A 20,209-nucleotide genomic window follows, 5' to 3' on the forward strand; every position below is an offset into this window, starting at 1 on the left:
GGCGCTCACCCCGGGGTGCTGATAGAAGAACATTTCTTTTTATCAGGGCTGTTATAAATTCTGTATAATATTATACAGAATTTATATTGTTGTTATTCAGCATTTATATGATGCTAACAGTTTATGCAGCGCTTTACAAGTTGAGGGCAGACATTACAATACAATTCAATACAGGAGAAATCTGAGAGCCTTGATTGGATGGTATGGTTGTCATGTATTGCAGACCTACTGTCTGCCCCCTCCCCCGGCCTTCTTTGTGCAGCTCTTTTATAACAACCCCCCTACACACACTGACCGTAGCGCAATGGCCTGTGCTGCATCGCACAGCGCCCACCATGCATGGCAAGGAACAGAAGTGTTGTGTATGTGTTGAGGCCGTTGCTGTGCATCTGAGTTATTTCTAGGAATATAGACAGGAACCTTCCTATAGTGAATGTAGAACTCTGAGCTTTCTGCAGATGATGGAAACCATATTATGTATTTGTGTTCTCCAGGTCCGGACTTTGTGGTGTGTGATGAAGGCCATGTGCTGAAGAATGAGGCCTCCGCTATCTCTAAGGCTATGAATTCTATACGGACCAAGAGAAGGATCATCCTGACCGGGACCCCTCTACAGAACAACTTGGTGGAATGTAAGTAGGCACACAGTGTGTCCCCCCACGTGAATAGAACTGAGCGGGGGTCCATAGGACACCTGTACATCCTGGTGCCGATATGCACACCCCCTGCACGGACCCGTTACTACACCTAACACTAAAAGTCATTGTTCTCCAACACTTTCCTTTCTAAGAATTCTCACTCTTCCTTCCATCAGATCACTGCATGGTGAACTTTATCAAGGAGAACTTACTGGGCTCCATTAAGGAATTCCGCAATCGCTTCATAAACCCCATCCAGAACGGGCAGTGTGCTGACTCCACCATGGTGGACGTGCGGGTGATGAAGAAACGCGCCCACATTCTCTATGAGATGTTAGCTGGATGTGTGCAGGTGAGGAGACGCTTCTATCAGAAGGAAGGAATAAGAATGGTGGGGGGAGGGGTGGGGGGGTTACATTCTGATCTGGCTGGCTTCTCCCTGCAGGTCTTTCACTTAAATTGAAGTGAAACTAAACCCATCAATTTAAAGCAGAGTTCCTGCCTGTGGGGGAAAAAATAAGTCAGCAGCTACAAATACTTAATTTTTAACACTTACCTGTCCAGGGAGCCCGCAATGTCGGCACCCAAAGATCCGTTTGTGGTTGGGGGGGGGGGGGGGGGGGAGGAGGCAGCTGGAAGTTTCGTAGATCGCCTCACAACCATCCGGCGATCTTACACTGAAGTTGGAGCTGATATCTGGTGTTGTGACAGGTATCCAATCTCCCCCGAAAGGTGGCAAATAAGGCAGTGGGGGGAGGGGAGTAAGCAAACAGGCAGAGCTTCCCCTTTTGGGGGATGTTTCGCTTTAACAGTTTAAAAAAAAAAAGAAAACTGGGAAAAACATGCGAACTGTCACATTAGCTGACATGTCAAATGGGCGGAGTCATAACTCATCACAAGAGGCCAAGATGGCGGGTTTAGTTCCCCTCTAAGCCTCATTCACACCATGGTGCAGAGATGGCACAGCACTTGTATCATGTGTGGATGTTTTTCTGCACAGGAAAAAAAACTGACCTGACATCAACATTGGTGTGAATGGGGGACATAACTGTGTGAACGAGCCTCGTCCCACACACCCTATCAGGGAAAAGAGATTGGAGGTTCTAAATTGCCTTCTCCGCCACCCCTCTCCAGCACTTCATTACCAGAACACAGAGGGTCTTCCACATATGGGGATGGTGTGACCTTCCTGGTGTGGCAGCGCTCAGACCTGAGGGACCAATTGCCAGCCATGAACACGTCACATGACTTGGGGGAAGGGGGTGCTCTGTAATCTTGCTTTAGGGTGACGGTGCTGCTCCTTCATGGAGTACGGTGTGCAATGTCACCTTAGGACAGCAAGTGCAGCAGCTCAATACATTTTATATAGAAATGTATGCGACCCGGATCAATAGTCTTGATTTGTAAATGTATGGGATCTAGATCAATACTAATGATAGGTACCTTTACAGGATGATAAAGATATATGGGGGGGTGGCTGCACTCTGTTGGCGGTCCAGCCATGTAATTGGTTTTCTTTCTTGTCTTTCAGAGAAGAGATTACACGGCTCTGACAAAGTTCTTACCTCCGAAGTACGAGTATGTCCTGTCGGTGAGGTTGTCCCCCATACAGTGTAAACTCTATCGCTACTATCTGGATAATATCACAGGTTTGTATGCAGAGGAAGAACCCATTGTGTTAGGACGGGACCCGGCGCAGAGCCTTGTGGTGATGGGACGGGGGCCCGGCGCAGAGATGTGTTCTGGGTGGAGACCTACCTGTATATCTCCTCATTTATATACATTATACGGTGCTGACCACAGAGGCAACTGTTGGTGTAGAGAATAGTTTGCTAAAGTGACAGTGAAGGTGGAGATCTGTGTTAATGGGGGTCTTGTGATGTGTAGGGGCCTCTTCCCCATTCTCTGATGTGGGGAGTGACGGTTTCCTGCGTCGTCGTACCAGTCGCAGTGTAAATCTGTAATATGTGACCTGTACCGGGTGTCGGTTATTCAATTATGATTTCCCCCCTCATCTTCCAGGACAGCTTCTTGAGAGATGATTGGCTCCGACTTCTACAGGAAACACAAATCAGACACAACTTAAAAGGCCCCTCCCTTTCCTCCGACCCCTCGGGTGCGAAGGCCCCTCCCTTTCCTCCGACCCCTCGGGTGCGAAGGCCCCTCCCTTTCCTCCGACCCCTCGGGTGCGAAGGCCCCTCCCTTTCCTCCGACCCCTCGGGTGCGAAGGCCCCTCCCTTTCCTCCGACCCCTCGGGTGCGAAGGCCCCTCCCTTTCCTCCGACCCCTCGGGTGCGAAGGCCCCTCCCTTTCCTCCGACCCCTCGGGTGCGAAGGCCCCTCCCTTTCCTCCGACCCCTCGGGTGCGAAGGCCCCTCCCTTTCCTCCGACCCCTCGGGTGCGAAGGCCCCTCCCTTTCCTCCGACCCCTCGGGTGCGAAGGCCCCTCCCTTTCCTCCGACCCCTCGGGTGCGAAGGCCCCTCCCTTTCCTCCGACCCCTCGGGTGCGAAGGCCCCTCCCTTTCCTCCGACCCCTCGGGTGCGAAGGCCCCTCCCTTTCCTCCGACCCCTCGGGTGCGAAGGCCCCTCCCTTTCCTCCGACCCCTCCGGTGCGAAGGCCCCTCCCTTTCCTCCGACCCCTCGGGTGCGAAGGCCCCTCCCTTTCCTCCGACCCTCCAGGCTTTCACACTGAAACGTTTGTTTTTTTTTTTCCATTGGTCTGATAACTGGTTGGCGGACCCACTCTTGCTAAAGGTCTAGGCTTCCTGATAGCTGTAAGAAGCTTTTATATGCAAGCTGTTGCCTCTTTAATAGATATGATGTCTTCTTTTCAGTCCTTTAGCAATATGTTAGCGGGCCTAGGTCCTTCCAGTTCAGTTTGTTGCTGTAATTCAGAAGCCTTCAGTCTCGGCTGGGTCTCTACCTCCCTTAGTTATGGGTAACCTGTGTTGCTAGCATTCTCGAGGTGTGGGTTCAAAGGCTGGATGCACTTCTTTTCTACGACACTCCTGTGGAGGAGGTCAGGGAGTTTATCCCCCGTATTGCCAAGTTGGTCACATTTCTGGCTGATGTGGCAGCAGATAGGGTTAGATCAGTGGCGAGAACGTCGGCACTCATTAATTCCACAAGACAAGCTATCTGGTTATAAACCTGGGAGAGGGATCAAACCTCCAAGGATAAACTGTGGGGGATTTCCTTTGAGGGCAAGCTTTTATTCGATTCCACCTTGGAGGAAGTCTTGGCTTGGTCCTCATTGAAGAGTAAACGGTTCCTGTCTTCTGGAAGGCCTCAGAGTAAGAGGACTTTTCATAGCTTCCAGAACAAAGCTAATTTTAAGACCGATGTCCGGCGGATTTCGAATGGTCAACAATTTAAGCGTCCCGAACAAGTTCTTTGTGTACAGATGATTCCGGATGGAAGGTATTTACTCAGATTTCTGTTGCTTCCTGGAGCGTTCATGGCAATTCTTTTGGATCTCGTGGAAAACGGTCCACAACATTGCCAGTTTTTAGACCCCCTTCCTTTTGTTCTCTCAGCAGCTCCGAAAATTTTCATGAAAATTGTGGCCAAGAACATGGTCTATTTTCGGATACAAAAAATCTCTATCGTTCCATAGCTAAACGATTTTTTGATCTCCACCTTTTACGGGATCTACAGTTGATTTAGCAGACCTTTCGGAAGTTGGTTTGGAAGGTCAATCTGAAGAAGTCTTGCTTGCTTCCCTCCCAGAATGTTCTCTTTTTTTTGAGTTACCTGATAAACTCAGTTGCCCAAAGGTTTTTTTCTTCTGGGGGGCAAAGATGGCAAACCTTCTTTACTCCATGCCGTTTCGGGTTACTCCCGCATGCATCCCTTCATCAAATAATGCAGTTATTGGGCTTGATGTCTGTGGCAAATTCCAGGGGTGACACGGGTCAAGTTGCATTCCAGGCCCCTTCAGGCGTGTCTTCTGCATGATTGTGATCCCAGACTCCTTGAATCAGCTTGTTCAAGTTCCAGGAGAAGATTTTCCCAATCTGTCCTGGTGAGAGCAGCCGGAACATCTGCAGGGAGGGAAAACTTGGGCACAGCATTCCCCAATATAAATGACCACAGATGCCAGCCTGTGGGGGTGGGGAGCTCATTCAGAAGACTGGCAGGCTCAGGGCTCCTGGCGGCCGGAGGAGGCCCAGTTGTCAAACTTCAGAGATCTTTTCGATAGGGGAAGGCTTAAGTAGCTCTGGAGGTGAGAGCCAATGCACCTCTGGAGGTGAGAGCCAATGCAAGAAACATGGCATACCTCAAGGAGCAGGGTGGCACTTGGACAGGCCTCTGTTGTTGAGCCAGCAGATTCTTACCTGAATAGAGAACAATGTTTCTTCGGTCAGGGCAGTTCACTTCATTGGGCCTGCAAATGTTCTGACAGTCATTCTGAGCAGAATAAGTAGCTTCTGCAGCAATTGGGAACTGTACCAATAAACTTTCCAGGAGATCATATTGGAGTGGGGTGTTTCCCAAGTGGATCTTTGGGCATTCAGTCTCAACAGGAAGCTTCAAACTTTCTTCTCACTGGAGAGAGGCAGGGTTCTTGGGTACAGATGCACTCTTTCTGGTGGGACTTCACTCTGGCCTATGCCTTCTCTCCATTCCCTCTGTTACACCTGGAATTTCAGAAGATTATTCAGGAACAAGCAGAAGTTGTCCTGATTAGCCCCAGGATTTTATGGCCCAGGAGGAGTTGGTTCTCCCCACTAAGAGCACTTTCAATAGATTCCCCCCCCACCCCGATCCTCGCTGGAGCGAAGGGACCTTCTCAGTCAAGGGCCAGTACTCCATCCAATCCCTCAGACTTGCCATTTGATGGCCTTGAAGCTGAGCGCCGCATCCTACAACTAAAGGAGGGGTGTTCAGTTAAAGTTTGTGAATCTATTCTATATAGTCGTAAGTCAAGCACTAGAAAGATTTATGGGAAAGTCTGGAAGACTTTGTTTCCTGGCAGAAGAAAGCAGGAGTTGATTCCTTTTCTATCACCTGTATGCTGGTGCTCTTACAGCAAGGGGTGGAAAAAGAGCTTTCTTCCGAACCCTTAGGGTTCAAGTGGCTGCCTTGTCTCTGTTCATGGGAAGAAGACTAGCTGAGGAGCCTCTGATTAAAAGATTTCTCTCAGCAAGAACTAGACGTAAACCCGAAGTTGTTTAATTGTTTCCCCCCCTTCGAATGTTTTTACCAGAGCTCCCTTTGAACCGTTAGATGAGGCCTCTTTGAAATGGATTACTTTAAAGAATACCTTTCTTCCGGCCATAATTTCTGGGAGAGGTATTTGGGATTTGGAGTCCCTCTCTTGTAAATACCTTTTCTTGAGAATTTTAGAGGACAGGGTGGTGATTAGTCCTGATCCTTTATTCTCATCCAATTTTCTAAGATTCCAGTAGGTAGTTCTTCCTTTTTTTTTTTTTTTTTTTTTTTTTAAGTGCCTAGTGAGTTTAGGAAATCCTCCCAACTCCTTTTTATTTAGTGGCCTCTAAAAGGGGTCCAAAGCTTCCATTTCCAGATGATTAGGAGTCCAGATGCTCTCCAGCCAGGACTTCTCCTTTTGAAGGAAAGTACTTCAGGCTGTCGTCCCTCCCTAAGGTATGGAACTTTGCTTATCCTCTCAAGTAGCTGTCCTGGAAGATGAAGGGGGAAAACACCCGTTAGACTTATTTCCACGAATCTTCAAGGACAGCCTCTATATTCCCACCCTATTCTTTATTTACCGGTCTCCTTATTTAACCTGGTGGTGTTTTTAGTGAGATTCTGTTATTCCTCTGCCTGGTACATTTTTATTTTTTTTGGTGGAGGTTTACTTGATCTTAAACAACTGGCGGGTCAGAGGAAAGGGAGGGGCCTTTTAAATTGTGTCTGATTTGTGCTTCCTTTAGAGGGCGGAGCCAATCATCTCTCACGTAGCTGTCCTGGAAGATTTGTGGAAATACCGTTAACGGTAAATCTAATGGGGGTTTTTGTGGTTGGATCCTTTTATGCCACACACTGGATGACATCGCCCCCGATGTCTGGTGACATCATCACACCCTCCAGCCTTTGATGGGAGACCTGCAGACACCTGAATGTCACCAATCACATCCATTCTTTCATTGTCTGTTAATTGTCATCGCTTCTCTTTAAAGGCTTTCTTCTTTCCTGTTCATTCATCTTTTCTCCCTTGCAGGATTCATCCTCTGAAGATGTTTAACAACTTTAATGTAAAACTAGAATGACCTCATCATTGTAATTACAGGCTGTACCCGCTGGTGATGGGCAGCAGATGTTCAGGCCGGGTACAGAAGTCTGCCATTCTCCTAATTGTTCTGATTGTACTTTGTGCCTCAGATATTCTGCCAGCAGCCGGCTTTTCTCTTCAGTTGTTGGACAGATTATTATCATTAGGCCGGGATTGATGGTAATAAGATACGGATTCCCAAATATTAATAAATCATGTGCGTTGGTAATGCAGCTTCCCCCGGAGGGAGCGGAGCCGCTCCTCTCCTACATTGTGGATGTTCTGGAATCTTCCGTCTCTCACATTCATTGTCTTTTTTTACACTTTTAAAGCAGCTTAAGGATTCCTCATTAGTAGCGCACACTATGCGTGGGTCAAAGTTTGGCATCCCCCGTAGTCACCCTGTCAAAGGGCTGAGGCCCTGGGTTGGGATCCCCTGTCAGTGGTCCGAGGTTTGTGATCCCCTGTCGGGGGTCGGAGGTTTGGGATCCCCTGTATTCACACATCCCTCTCTGCTCAGCTGTCTTGGCAGTGTAGACTGAATGCCCTCTGAACTCTTGCAGCAGAGCCCAGTATACCTAATGCAATCCCAGAGTCTCTCCTCTGCTAGATCCTTTAGATCCATCAGAAGTTAGCCCCCGGGGGCCCCCATGATGTGAGTGGTGCGGTCTCATGGAGGGATGTTGGCGGTGTATTGTGTAGCCTGGGGCCCCCATCAGACGTTAGCCCTGGGGCCCCATGATGTGAATGGGGCGGTCTCGTGGAGGGACGTTGGAGGTGTATTGTATATCCCTGGGAGCACAAAGCATGCAGCGCTCCTTTCTTGTGGTCTCACATATGAAGCTTTAGGCCAGATTTCTGTATTGAGCATTTAAGTGTGAAATGGAAACATCTGCTGCGATGTTGTAAAAGCCGGCATGGCCAGTCCTCTAATCCTTTTACCTTGACAGGTGTTACTCTCGGCGAGGGAGGAGGAGGAGGAGGAGGAGGCGGCCGAGGTAAATCTGGAACCAAGCTTTTCCAGGACTTTCAGATTTTAAGTAGGATCTGGACTCACCCGTGGTGCCTGCAGCTGGACTACATTAGTAAGGAGAATAAGGTACGGCAGATATCATACTACATATTCCTGTCTCTGGTAAATGTTTCCCCGATAAACCATGCCAAATAGTGGGTAGAATTTCGGTGAAATAATGGAAATTTGTTTTTTTTTCTTTGAATGTGCAGCGCTATAGATTTGCCTGCTGCTCTTTCATCTGTGATTATGTTCCTTTATATTTCATGATATATGCCCATTATTAAAGCTTTGTTTGGAATGATGTAAGCCAGACTTTTTCCAAGTGACTGAACAGATGTGTGCCGGAGAAATCCATTGTGGTGACGTCATCATGCCTGTGTTCTTCTAGGGGTACTTTGATGAAGACAGCACCGAGGAGTTTGTGGTATCCGACTCTGAAGAGTCCACTTCCACCCCCAGCTCCGAGGAAGATACACCGTAAGTACTGTAGAGGGTTACCTGCCACCCTCCTCCAATCAGCACACAATGGGTTACCTTATCTCCTCCACCAATCCGTACAATACTCTACAGTGCACGAAGGGTTACTGCATCTCCACCAATCCGCACAACAGTATTCGGCACACAAAGGGTTACCGTCTCCACCACCAATCGCTATGGCATTATTCGGCACACAAAGGGTTACCGTCTCCACCACCAATCGCTATGGCATTATTCGGCACACAAAGGGTTAGCGTCTCTCCAATCGCTATGGCATTTTTCAGCACACAAAGGGTTAGCATCTCTCCACCACCAATCGCTATGGCATTATTCGGCACACAAAGGGTTAGCATCTCTCCACCACCAATCGCTATGGCATTATTCGGCACACAAAGGGTTAGCGTGTCTCCACCACCAATTGGTATTGCAGTATTCGGTACACAAAGGGTTAGAATCTCTCCACCACCAATCGCTATGGCATTATTCGGCACACAAAGGGTTAGCATCTCTAAACCACCAATCGCTATGGCATTATTCGGCACACAAAGGGTTAGAGTCTCTCCACCACCAATTGGTATGGCAGTATTCGGCGCACGGTCTAAGTGTGTTCCACCGACAAGAACGATTCTTTTCTGTTTATCGTCTTCTGCCAGAAATTCACTTAGCAATAACGTCATGTGAGCGATCATTAGGAATTAGTCAAACAATCAAAGATAAATGCCAACTGATTTTTCTTGTGGCTTCGCCCGGCGTGCCAAAATGTGAATTAAGTGACGAATCGGGCCGCCGTACACATTTTTCTTTTATTACTAAAACAATCCGCCAGTCCATAGACTGCAACAGACCGTAACCCGTGTATACAGATCTCCTAATGTATAGAACACGAAATTCAAACCAAGCTGTGTCCCCATCATTACTACTAAACCTTTCTAAAATGACAGATCGGCAACGATTAGCGCGGTACAAGGTTCAAAGGATCCTACATGAACAATACATCTAGACACAAAAGTCAGTACACTCCTCAGTGACATTTGTGTAAATCTTTTTATTCTACAAACTGTTGTGATTGCTACATCGTTCACCTGATTTGGATGTAAATTCCCTCAAAATAAAGCTGAAAGGCTGCAGTTAAAGCACATCATTTCAAATCCATTGTGTATAGAGCCAAAAAGATTAGAATTGTGTCGATGTCCCAATATTTATGGACCTGTCTGAATACAGTATCTGACAAAATTATCCCAATATTTATGGACCTGTCTGAATACAGTATCTGACAAAATTAAGTACACCCCTCAGTGACATTTGTGTAAATCCTTTCTTCTCTTTTCATGTGACAACACTGAAGAAATGACACTTGTCTACAATGTAAAGTAGTGAGTGTACAGCTTGTATAACAGTGTAAATTTCCTGTCCCCTCAAAATAACTCAACACACAGCCATTAATGTCTAAACCGCTGGCAACAAAAGTCAATAAACCCCCTAAGTGAAAATGTCCACATTGGGCCCAAAGTGTCAATATTTTTTGTGGCCACCATTATTTTCCAGCACTGCCTTCACCCTCTTGGGCATGGAGGTCACCAGAGCTTCACAGGTTTTCAATGGAGTCCTCTCCCCCTCCTCCATGATGACATCACAATTGCTCTCCTCCACCTTCCGTTTGAGGATGTCCCACAGATGATCAATAGGGTTTAGGTCTGGAGACATGCTTGGCCAGTCCATCACCTATTCCCTCAGCTTCTTTAGCAAGGCAGTGTTGGTCTTGGAGGTGTTTTTGGGGTCGTTATGTTGGAATACTGCCCTGTCTCCGGGGTGGTGGTGGAGGAGGCGAGAGTAGACTGTCTCCGGGGTGGTGGTGGAGGAGGCGAGAGTAGACTGTCTCCGGGGTGGTGGTGGAGGAGGAGGCGAGAGTAGAAGGTCTCCAGGGTGGTGGAGGAGGCGAGAGTAGACGGTCTCCAGGGTGGTGGAGGAGGCGAGAGTAGACGGTCTCCAGGGTGGTGGAGGAGGCGAGAGTAGACGGTCTCCAGGGTGGTGGAGGAGGGAGTAGACGGTCTCCAGGGTGGTGGAGGAGGGAGTAGACGGTCTCCAGGGTGGTGGAGGAGGGAGTAGACGGTCTCCAGGGTGGTGGAGGAGGGAGTAGACGGTCTCCAGGGTGGTGGAGGAGGCGAGAGTAGAAGGTCTCCAGGGTGGTGGAGGAGGCGAGAGTAGACTGTCTCCGGGGTGGTGGAGGAGGGAGTAGACGGTCTCCAGGGTGGTGGAGGAGGGAGTAGACGGTCTCCAGGGTGGTGGAGGAGGGAGTAGACGGTCTCCAGGGTGGTGGAGGAGGGAGTAGACTGTCTCCAGGGTGGTGGAGGAGGGAGTAGACGGTCTCCGGGGTGGTGGAGGAGGGAGTAGACGGTCTCCGGGGTGGTGGAGGAGGGAGTAGACGGTCTCCGGGGTGGTGGAGGAGGGAGTAGACGGTCTCCGGGGTGGTGGAGGAGGGAGTAGACGGTCTCCGGGGTGGTGGAGGAGGGAGTAGACGGTCTCCGGGGTGGTGGAGGAGGGAGTAGACGGTCTCCGGGGTGGTGGAGGAGGGAGTAGACGGTCTCCGGGGTGGTGGAGGAGGGAGTAGACGGTCTCCGGGGTGGTGGAGGAGGGAGTAGACGGTCTCCGGGGTGGTGGAGGAGGGAGTAGACGGTCTCCGGGGTGGTGGAGGAGGGAGTAGACGGTCTCCGGGGTGGTGGAGGAGGGAGTAGACGGTCTCCGGGGTGGTGGAGGAGGGAGTAGACGGTCTCCGGGGTGGTGGAGGAGGGAGTAGACGGTCTCCGGGGTGGTGGAGGAGGGAGTAGACGGTCTCCGGGGTGGTGGAGGAGGGAGTAGACGGTCTCCGGGGTGGTGGAGGAGGGAGTAGACGGTCTCCAGGGTGGTGGAGGAGGGAGTAGACGGTCTCCAGGGTGGTGGAGGAGGGAGTAGACGGTCTCCAGGGTGGTGGAGGAGGGAGTAGACGGTCTCCGGGGTGGTGGAGGAGGGAGTAGACGGTCTCCGGGGTGGTGGAGGAGGGAGTAGACGGTCTCCGGGGTGGTGGAGGAGGGAGTAGACGGTCTCCAGGGTGGTGGAGGAGGGAGTAGACGGTCTCCAGGGTGGTGGAGGAGGGAGTAGACGGTCTCCAGGGTGGTGGAGGAGGGAGTAGACGGTCTCCAGGGTGGTGGAGGAGGGAGTAGACGGTCTCCGGGGTGGTGGAGGAGGGAGTAGACGGTCTCCGGGGTGGTGGAGGAGGGAGTAGACGGTCTCCGGGGTGGTGGAGGAGGGAGTAGACGGTCTCCGGGGTGGTGGAGGAGGGAGTAGACGGTCTCCAGGGTGGTGGAGGAGGGAGTAGACGGTCTCCAGGGTGGTGGAGGAGGCGAGAGTAGAAGGTCTCCAGGCCTTTACACTGACCTTGAACACATTTTATTAGGCTGATTTTGTAAATGGAACTTGCTTTGTTTCTGGGATACTTTTTTTTTAGTAAACCTTGTTGTGCAACCCATGACTGTCCAGGTGCTGCGCAGTCCTCCAGCCTGGAGGAATGAGACAGATTTATTGATGTTTTTAGTATTTGTTACAAGGAAATAAACAGCCTATAATTGTGTATGTTTAAAGGGCGAAGCAACCAAAAAAAAAAGGCAGGAACTCGAGCAGTTCCAGCGATGAGGATAGTGACAGAGACGTGGAAGTCATTAAGGTGTGGAATTCTCGGTCCCGAGGCGGCAATCCAAAGGACTCCAAGGAAGAGGTGCCATCAAAAGCACCTGCACCCAAGGTGGAAGAAAGTGAGTTGGCCTCCTACAATAACACTGTGCCTGGGCTCACTGTGACGGGACGCAATGAGAGTTTCTAGATATAAAAATGTAAAGAATATATATTTACATAAAATTAACTACCGGCCAACCGCTAAATACTCCGATAACCTACAAATCTGGCAGATGGTTCAACAGCCAGTGGAGGAGTTTCTGTCCATCCAGGGGGAATGTGGTGGTAGCATGTCTTATCACCTGACCTGATTGGTCACCCTGGCCTTTCATTATGTCCCACCCATGGGTGGCACAGAACTGATAGTTCACCATGGGTGTTAATTATGTCTCACCCAAGGATGACACAGGTCTGATATGATTGGTTCTATATGTCCCACCCAAGCATGACACAGACCTGATGATTGGTCACCCTGAGGGTTCAGTTTGTCCCACCCCAAGGATGACACAGACCTGCCCTCACTGGTCACTATGAAAGACTTTCTCAGGTCCCTCAGGTCAGATTTGGTTCAGGTTGTTGATACATTGGGAGATCTATGCAGTGAAGTCCTTTACCTCCTTGTCTTGTCTTTCCTCATTATTGGCAAAGCCACATCGTCCTCCGGCCCTGGAAGCCCATCTCCCGACTGGTACAAAGATTTTGTGACCGAAGCAGATGCTGGTGTTTTGGAACATTCCGGAAAAATTAGCCTTCTGTTTGAGATTCTTCGCATGGCAGAGGAGCTCGGCGACAAAGTGTGAGTTCTTATTGCTGACTTGTGTTCTATGTAGACTTTCTTGTGTGTGTGTGTATGTGTGGATTGTACACAGATTGGAAAACTTGATACTGAGCGATCTCTGAGCCAGACATGTTCCCTACGAGGTCAGGAGATCAGCCCTGCGTTGTATGTCCCTCAATAGTTATCAGCTGTAATATCCGCTCCCAGCAATGCTTGGGGTGTGCAGCTGTAGAAAAACGTGTTGAAGCCACCTACAGACATGAGATGCCGGTCAGGCGATCTGCACAACCATGCAGTAAATAAACTCCTATCGTCATCTTAGCCAAGCTTTCATGTACAGTGCCTTGAAAAAGTATTCATACCCCTTGAAATTCCCCACATTTTGTTGCATCCAAAACCATAAATGTATTTTATTGGGATTTTATGTGATGGACCAACACAAAGTGTCACATAATTGTGAAGTGGAAGGAAAATGATAAATTATACAAATATGTGAAAAGTGTGGGGGGAGGGGTATTGTGTATGGCGCCCCCCGGAGTCAATACTTTGTAGAACCCCCTTTCTCTACAAGTCTTTTTGGGGGTGTCTCTACCAGCTTTGCCCATCTAGAGAGGACATTTCTGCCCATTCTTCTTTGTAAAATATCTCAAGCTCTGTCAGATTGGATGGAGAGCGTCTGTGATCAGCAATTTTCAAGTCTTGCCATAGATTCTCAATGGGATTTAGGTCTGGACTGTGACTGGGCCATTCTAACACATGAATATGCTTTGATGTAAACCATTCCATTGTAGCTCTGGCTGGATGTTTTGGGTCGTTGTCCTGCTGGAAGGGGAACCTCCGCCCCGGTCTCAAGTCTTTTGTAGACTCTAGCAGGTTTTCTTCTAAGATTGTCCTGTATTTGTCTCCATCCATCTTCCCATCAACTCTGACCAGCTTCCCTGTCCCTGCTGAAGAAAACCATCCCCACCACATGATGCTGCCACCACCATGTCTCACGGTGAGGATGGTGTGTTCGGGGGATGGGCGGTGTTAGTTTTCCCCACACATAGCGTTTTTCTTTAAGGCCAAAAAGTTGAATTTTGGTCTCATCCAACCAGATCACCTTCTTCCACATGTTTGCTGCCCCCTCCCCCACATGGCTTCTCACAAACTACAAACAGGACTTCTTATGACTTTCTTTCTCCAATGTCTTTCTTCTTGTCACTCTTCCATAAAGGGCAGATTTGTGGAGAGACGACTAATAGTTGTCCTGTGGACAGATTCTCCCCCCTGAGCTGTGCATCTCTGCAGCTCCTCCAGAGTTACCATGGACCTCTTGGCTGCTTCTCTAAATAATGCTCTCCTTGCCCGGCCCGGTCAGTTTACGTGGACAGCCATGTCTGGGTAGGTTTGCAGTTGTGCCCATACTCTTTCCATTTTCCGATGATGGATTGAGCAGAACTCCGTGAGATGTTGAAAGCTTGGGAGATTTTTCTTATAACCCAACCCTGCTTTATACTTCTCCACAACTTCATCCCTGACCTGTCTGGTGTGTTCCTTGGCCTTCATGATGCTGTTCACTAAGGTTCTCTAAGAAACCTCTGAGGGCTGTATTTATACTGAGATTATAAGACACAGGTAGACTCTGTTTACTTATTAGGTGACTTCTGAAGGCAATTGGTTCCACTAGATTTTAGTTAGGGGTATCAGAGTAAAGGGGGCGCAATACAAATGCCCCTCCCCCCCACACTTTTCACATTTATTTGTATCATTTATCATTTTCTTTCCACTTCACAATTATGTGACACTTTGTGTTGGTCTATCACATAAAATCCCCAAAAAATACATTTGTTTTTGGTTGTAATGAAATGTGGAAAGTTTCAAGGGGTATGAATACTTTTACAAGGCTCTGTATGTGCTCTGAGCACACTGCCGCCCGTCCGGCAGATCCGTTCAGGATGATTAGTATTGGGGTGGGGTCTATAGAAGCCATAGAGTGCGCAGATCATGTGATGATTATTTCCTGTATTATCCATATACCTGTACTCTATGGAGAGACCTCTATCGGCTGTCTTTACTATCCATTTTCTACAAAATACTTATTACCTGGCTGTCTGTGCATGCACGGTTTCTGGCATTGGAACGTTCTTCCCTAATAGTGACTTCCCATTCACAGACCTGCTATGTACTAACATTGATGTCTTCCTGTAGGTTAGTTTTCAGCCAGTCTCTCATATCGTTGGACCTGATTGAAGATTTTCTGGAGATGGCGAGCATGGATAAAATTGAGGAAGGAAAAGAAGGCGCAGAAGAAGGAAAGGAGGAACCCGCTGAACCCAGACCCATTATTTATAAAGGTGCATAGAGAGGATTACCGGGGGCACATTCATCTGTAAAAGTCAACTGCTCCGAGGGAGGGAGGGGGGGTGCGCTCTACTGGGATCGTGCCGCGACTTCAGCCATTTACCTGACAACCGGGAACCAAATCTGGAGCCTTCCCTGAGGAGCAGAGGATGTTTTAGGGCGGTGATGGCAAACCTTGGCACCCCAGATGTTTTGGAACTACTTTTCCCATGATGCTCAACTACACTGCAGAATGGATGAACATCATGGGAAATGTAGTTCCAAAACATCTGAGGGGGGCCAAGGTTCGCCATCACTGTTATAGGGGGACCCTCTATATTGTCCATAGAGGAGTGACCCTTGTAATCTTGCCCTGGTGCAATAAAGCTTTGTGAAGGCTGATGTCATTGGTCTACAGCTGGCTTGTTTCTTCCTCTGCTGCTACAGTCTGGGGCAGAGCGCACCGCGCATGTGTGGGTTTTGAACATGAAGACCACCCATTGCTGGGATGAACTCCTAAAGGTTGGGGTGTCCCAGAACCTGCACAAGATGGGTTGATCTGCCAAGTTGGGGGTTGGTGGTTTCTGGCAGGCTTATTGGATGCCCCTCTTGGCATAATGGTAAAACAAAGGGCAATGGGGGGTTGATCGCACACCGGGGCTCCGAGACTGCATTGTCTGCGTTATTGCCCTTTAAATCTGAGACTTGGACAGGATTCAAACCGTAGGCTGGTAATCTCCGTCCGGGTGATGACAAGACACAGATCAGAGACCCCAAAAATGTCTGAAAACAAGAGGCCATGGCCTGTAATGAGCTCCGAGCCGAACGTTCATTGTGTCCCACATCTGGCACAGAGGGGCCCTAATTATTAGTCTAATTAAGCTCAAGCAGCTGTTCTACATTTGAGTGCAAAAAATAATTAGACCTGGAAGGCAGTTCCATTTATTAGAGAGCGCAGATTGTGGGAGGAAACGGTATCTCCACCTAATTGGAAGCATATCTTCTAAAGGGTCTCCCCAGAACTGGCACCCGCATTCCAAGCAGTCACTGCCTGTCCTTGTGTGTGAGGCTGAATCTGACCTCCCTGTCCTTGTGCGTGAGGCTGACCTCCCTGTCCTTGTGCGTGAGGCTGAATCTGACCTCCCTGTCCTTGTGTGTGAGGCTGAATCTGACCTCCCTGTCCTTGTGTGTGAGGCTGAATCTGACCTCCCTGTCCTTGTGTGTGAGGCTGAATCTGACCTCCCTGTCCTTGTGTGTGAGGCTGAATCTGACCTCCCTGTCCTTGTGTGTGAGGCTGAATCTGACCTCCCTGTCCTTGTGTGTGAGGCTGAATCTGACCTCCCTGTCCTTGTGTGTGAGGCTGAATCTGACCTCCCTGTCCTTGTGTGTGAGGCTGAATCTGACCTCCCTGTCCTTGTGCGTGAGGCTGACCTCCCTGTCCTTGTGCGTGAGGCTGACCTCCCTGTCCTTGTGCGTGAGGCTGACCTCCCTGTCCTTGTGCGTGTGTGCGGCTGACCTCCCTGTCCTTGTGCGTGTGTGCGGCTGACCTCCCTGTCCTTGTGCGCGTGTGCGGCTGACCTCCCTGTCCTTGTGCGCGTGTGCGGCTGACCTCCCTGTCCTTGTGCGCGTGTGCGGCTGACCTCCCTGTCCTTGTGCGCGTGTGCGGCTGACCTCCCTGTCCTTGTGCGCGTGTGCGGCTGACCTCCCTGTCCTTGTGCGCGTGTGCGGCTGACCTCCCTGTCCTTGTGCGCGTGTGCGGCTGACCTCCCTGTCCTTGTGCGCGTGTGCGGCTGACCTCCCTGTCCTTGTGCGCGTGTGCGGCTGACCTCCCTGTCCTTGTGCGCGTGTGCGGCTGACCTCCCTGTCCTTGTGCGCGTGTGCGGCTGACCTCCCTGTCCTTGTGCGCGTGTGCGGCTGACCTCCCTGTCCTTGTGCGCGTGTGCGGCTGACCTCCCTGTCCTTGTGCGCGTGTGCGGCTGACCTCCCTGTCCTTGCGCGCGTGTGCGGCTGACCTCCCTGTCCTTGCGCGCGTGTGCGGCTGACCTCCCTGTCCTTGCGCGCGTGTGCGGCTGACCTCCCTGTCCTTGCGCGCGTGTGCGGCTGACCTCCCTGTCCTTGCGCGCGTGTGCGGCTGACCTCCCTGTCCTTGCGCGCGTGTGCGGCTGACCTCCCTGTCCTTGCGCGCGTGTGCGGCTGACCTCCCTGTCCTTGCGCGCGTGTGCGGCTGACCTCCCTGTCCTTGCGCGCGTGTGCGGCTGACCTCCCTGTCCTTGCGCGCGTGTGCGGCTGACCTCCCTGTCCTTGCGCGCGTGTGCGGCTGACCTCCCTGTCCTTGCGCGCGTGTGCGGCTGACCTCCCTGTCCTTGCGCGCGTGTGCGGCTGACCTCCCTGTCCTTGCGCGCGTGTGCGGCTGACCTCCCTGTCCTTGCGCGCGTGTGCGGCTGACCTCCCTGTCCTTGCGCGCGTGTGCGGCTGACCTCCCTGTCCTTGCGCGCGTGTGCGGCTGACCTCCCTGTCCTTGCGCGCGTGTGCGTGGCTGAGGCTGACCTCCCTGTCAGTGTCCTGGGTATATACGGGGATGGTGTCGGGGTGTATATATACACACACGGGGATTGTAGAAGGAAGCAGTGATCTGCGGTGAGCCGGGTTCTGTCTGGAGGAGCGGTGGGACATCTCCGGAACGGACTTTCTCTAATAGAAGTCATTTAATCTTTGCCAGGTGAAGGGAAGTGGTTCAGGAATATCGATTATTACCGACTAGACGGTTCCACCACCGCTCAGACCCGGAAGAAGTGGGCCGAGGAGTTCAATGATATTGCCAACCCGAGGTATGGCGTTGTATTTCATATTCACTAGAGCTCCGCCCCTTTTCCTCCAACCTTCTCTAGAAATGTCATGCCGTGTTCTCTCCTCCTTCCAGGGGTCGTCTCTTTCTCATCTCTACAAAGGCCGGATCCCTTGGCATCAATCTGGTGGCGGCCAATCGTGTGATCATCTTCGACGCTTCCTGGAATCCATCCTATGATGTACAGAGTATCTTCCGCGTCTACCGATTCGGCCAGACCAAGGCGGTCTTCGTGTACCGATTCCTGGCACAGGTTCGTAAGACCTTCCCCCTCCATGTAGATCACACACAGCACAGACCCCTCCCCCCTCTCCATGTAGATCACAGACCCCTCCCCCTCTCTATGTAGATCACACACAGACCCCTCCTCTCTTCCATGTAGATCACACACAGCACAGACCCCTCCCCCTCTCTATATAGATCACACACAGACCCCTCCTCTCTTCCATGTAGATCACACACAGACCCCTTCCCCCTCCATATAGGTTACACACAGACCCCCTCCACCTCTCCATGTACATCACACACAGACCCCTCCCCCTCCATGTACCAGTATTACTCCTTGTGGTAAGTGAATGTTTCATAGAAGGATATTGAACCGACAGTTTTTCCATTTAGGGAACGATGGAAGAGAAGATCTATGATCGGCAAGTCACCAAGCAATCCTTATCATTTCGGGTGGTTGACCAGCAGCAGATCGAGCGTCACTTCACCATGAACGAGCTCACAGAACTTTACTCATTTGAGCCGGATCTGCTGGATGACACCAATCCTGAAAAGAAGAAAAAGAGAGAGACCCCCAAACTGCCAAAGGTAAGGGGGTGGGGGTGTATGATATACAATGATCAGTCGGTATAGTGCTCCCTTCTCCTCTACATCTCTCCCAGACAGAGGCAGATCTCTTCCTTCCTGCCATGGATTATCCCTACCTCATTTTGTAGCTTAATGTCCTTATGTGGAGGCGGCCATCTTGGTAGAGGCAGAGCTTTGCTGCTTCATGTCACAGCTGCTCCCCGTGATGCCTGGTGGGGTCATGATAGAGGTGGAGGAAGCAGAGATCCTCAGATTGGATGAAGCATGGAGATACTTGCACTACAGATCCTCAGGTACAGCTTCCCCTCCACCAAGAACATCACCAAATCCTGTGAGACAGCTGCACATATACAGCTATGAACACGAGCATCTAGGTGCGGGAAGTGCCCGGCTATCAGGGCAGTGCTATTGGCAGTGTGACCCTCGGAGCCCTCTCACCCCAGCTCTAATGTCGTCATATTGCTGTCATACCAGCGGAGTGCTAGGATTGGGCAGTTTGACCCTCGTAGCCCTCTCACCCCAGCTCTGATGTCATTGTATTGCTGGCACATCGGCAGAGTGCTGGGATGGGCAGTGTGACCCTCGGAGCCCTCTCACCGCGGCTCTGATGTCATTGTATTGCTGGGATGGGCAGTGTGACCCTCGAAGCCCTCTCACCGCGGCTCTGATGTCATTGTATTGCTGGCACACTGGCGGAGTGCTGGGTTGGGCAGTGTGACCCTCTGAGCCCTCTCACCCCGGCTCTGATGGGGAATGTACTCCAGACTGGTGCTGGCATAGTTCTGGTTACTTTTATTGGAACAGCATGAGCAGGTCTCCTTCAAACGTGACTTTTAGGGACTTCTACACGAAAATAAATATCGCCGGCTTTCATGTGTGTCCAGTAAAAACGAGGAATCTGAAAACCTGCCGAAAAAAACCGCCTACTGTAGAAGGAGTGCGAGACGTCTGTGAGCCGAATCCAAGAGTAATTCTTTCCTTTTCACTTGTGAAGTTCTTTGAAAGGTAACTTGCTACCCTCTCTATTACCCCTCCCTCCCCCCCTTCCTTCTAGCACACTTATCCAGCCTCGATCTTTCCCACAGACAAAGAATGCCAAGGAACTCGCTGTGAACTGAAGCTTGACTCGAATATTAGATGACTTGCACAGCAGAATAATAGGCTTTCCTTCAAAGTAGAAACACGTCCCTTTTCAGGGGAGATTGATGGCATGTCTTACCTTGCAGATCAGATTTACCCCACTAGGATAAGGTTTAACCAAGTAAACAATGGGGGGTGTTATGTTTTTTTCTTTGGTAAAGTTGTTGGAAAGCTTTGCTCCCTCTGCAGATATGACTGACATGGTCTAGGTACCGAGACCACCAATAATGACCTTGCAGCT

General features: G+C 50.4%; 1 protein-coding gene across 1 annotated transcript in view; it reads left to right on the forward strand.

The window, feature by feature from the left end:
* ATRX (ATRX chromatin remodeler) overlaps positions 1 to 20,209 on the forward strand; it is an 86,967-nt gene that overhangs the window by 47,057 nt on the left and 19,701 nt on the right. Inside the window, 11 exon segments of the mRNA XM_077479342.1 lie at positions 459 to 632; positions 815 to 990; positions 2,170 to 2,287; positions 7,824 to 7,972; positions 8,277 to 8,365; positions 11,981 to 12,150; positions 12,719 to 12,866; positions 15,039 to 15,184; positions 17,890 to 17,998; positions 18,091 to 18,268; positions 18,634 to 18,828. Coding sequence (XP_077335468.1) covers positions 459 to 632; positions 815 to 990; positions 2,170 to 2,287; positions 7,824 to 7,972; positions 8,277 to 8,365; positions 11,981 to 12,150; positions 12,719 to 12,866; positions 15,039 to 15,184; positions 17,890 to 17,998; positions 18,091 to 18,268; positions 18,634 to 18,828 — 1,652 coding nt within the window.

Source organism: Lithobates pipiens, unplaced genomic scaffold (assembly GCF_037356315.1).
Source record: "Lithobates pipiens isolate NorthernLeopardFrog02 unplaced genomic scaffold, aLitPip1_a1.2 Scaffold_158, whole genome shotgun sequence".
Classification (NCBI taxonomy): Eukaryota; Metazoa; Chordata; class Amphibia; order Anura; family Ranidae; genus Lithobates; species Lithobates pipiens.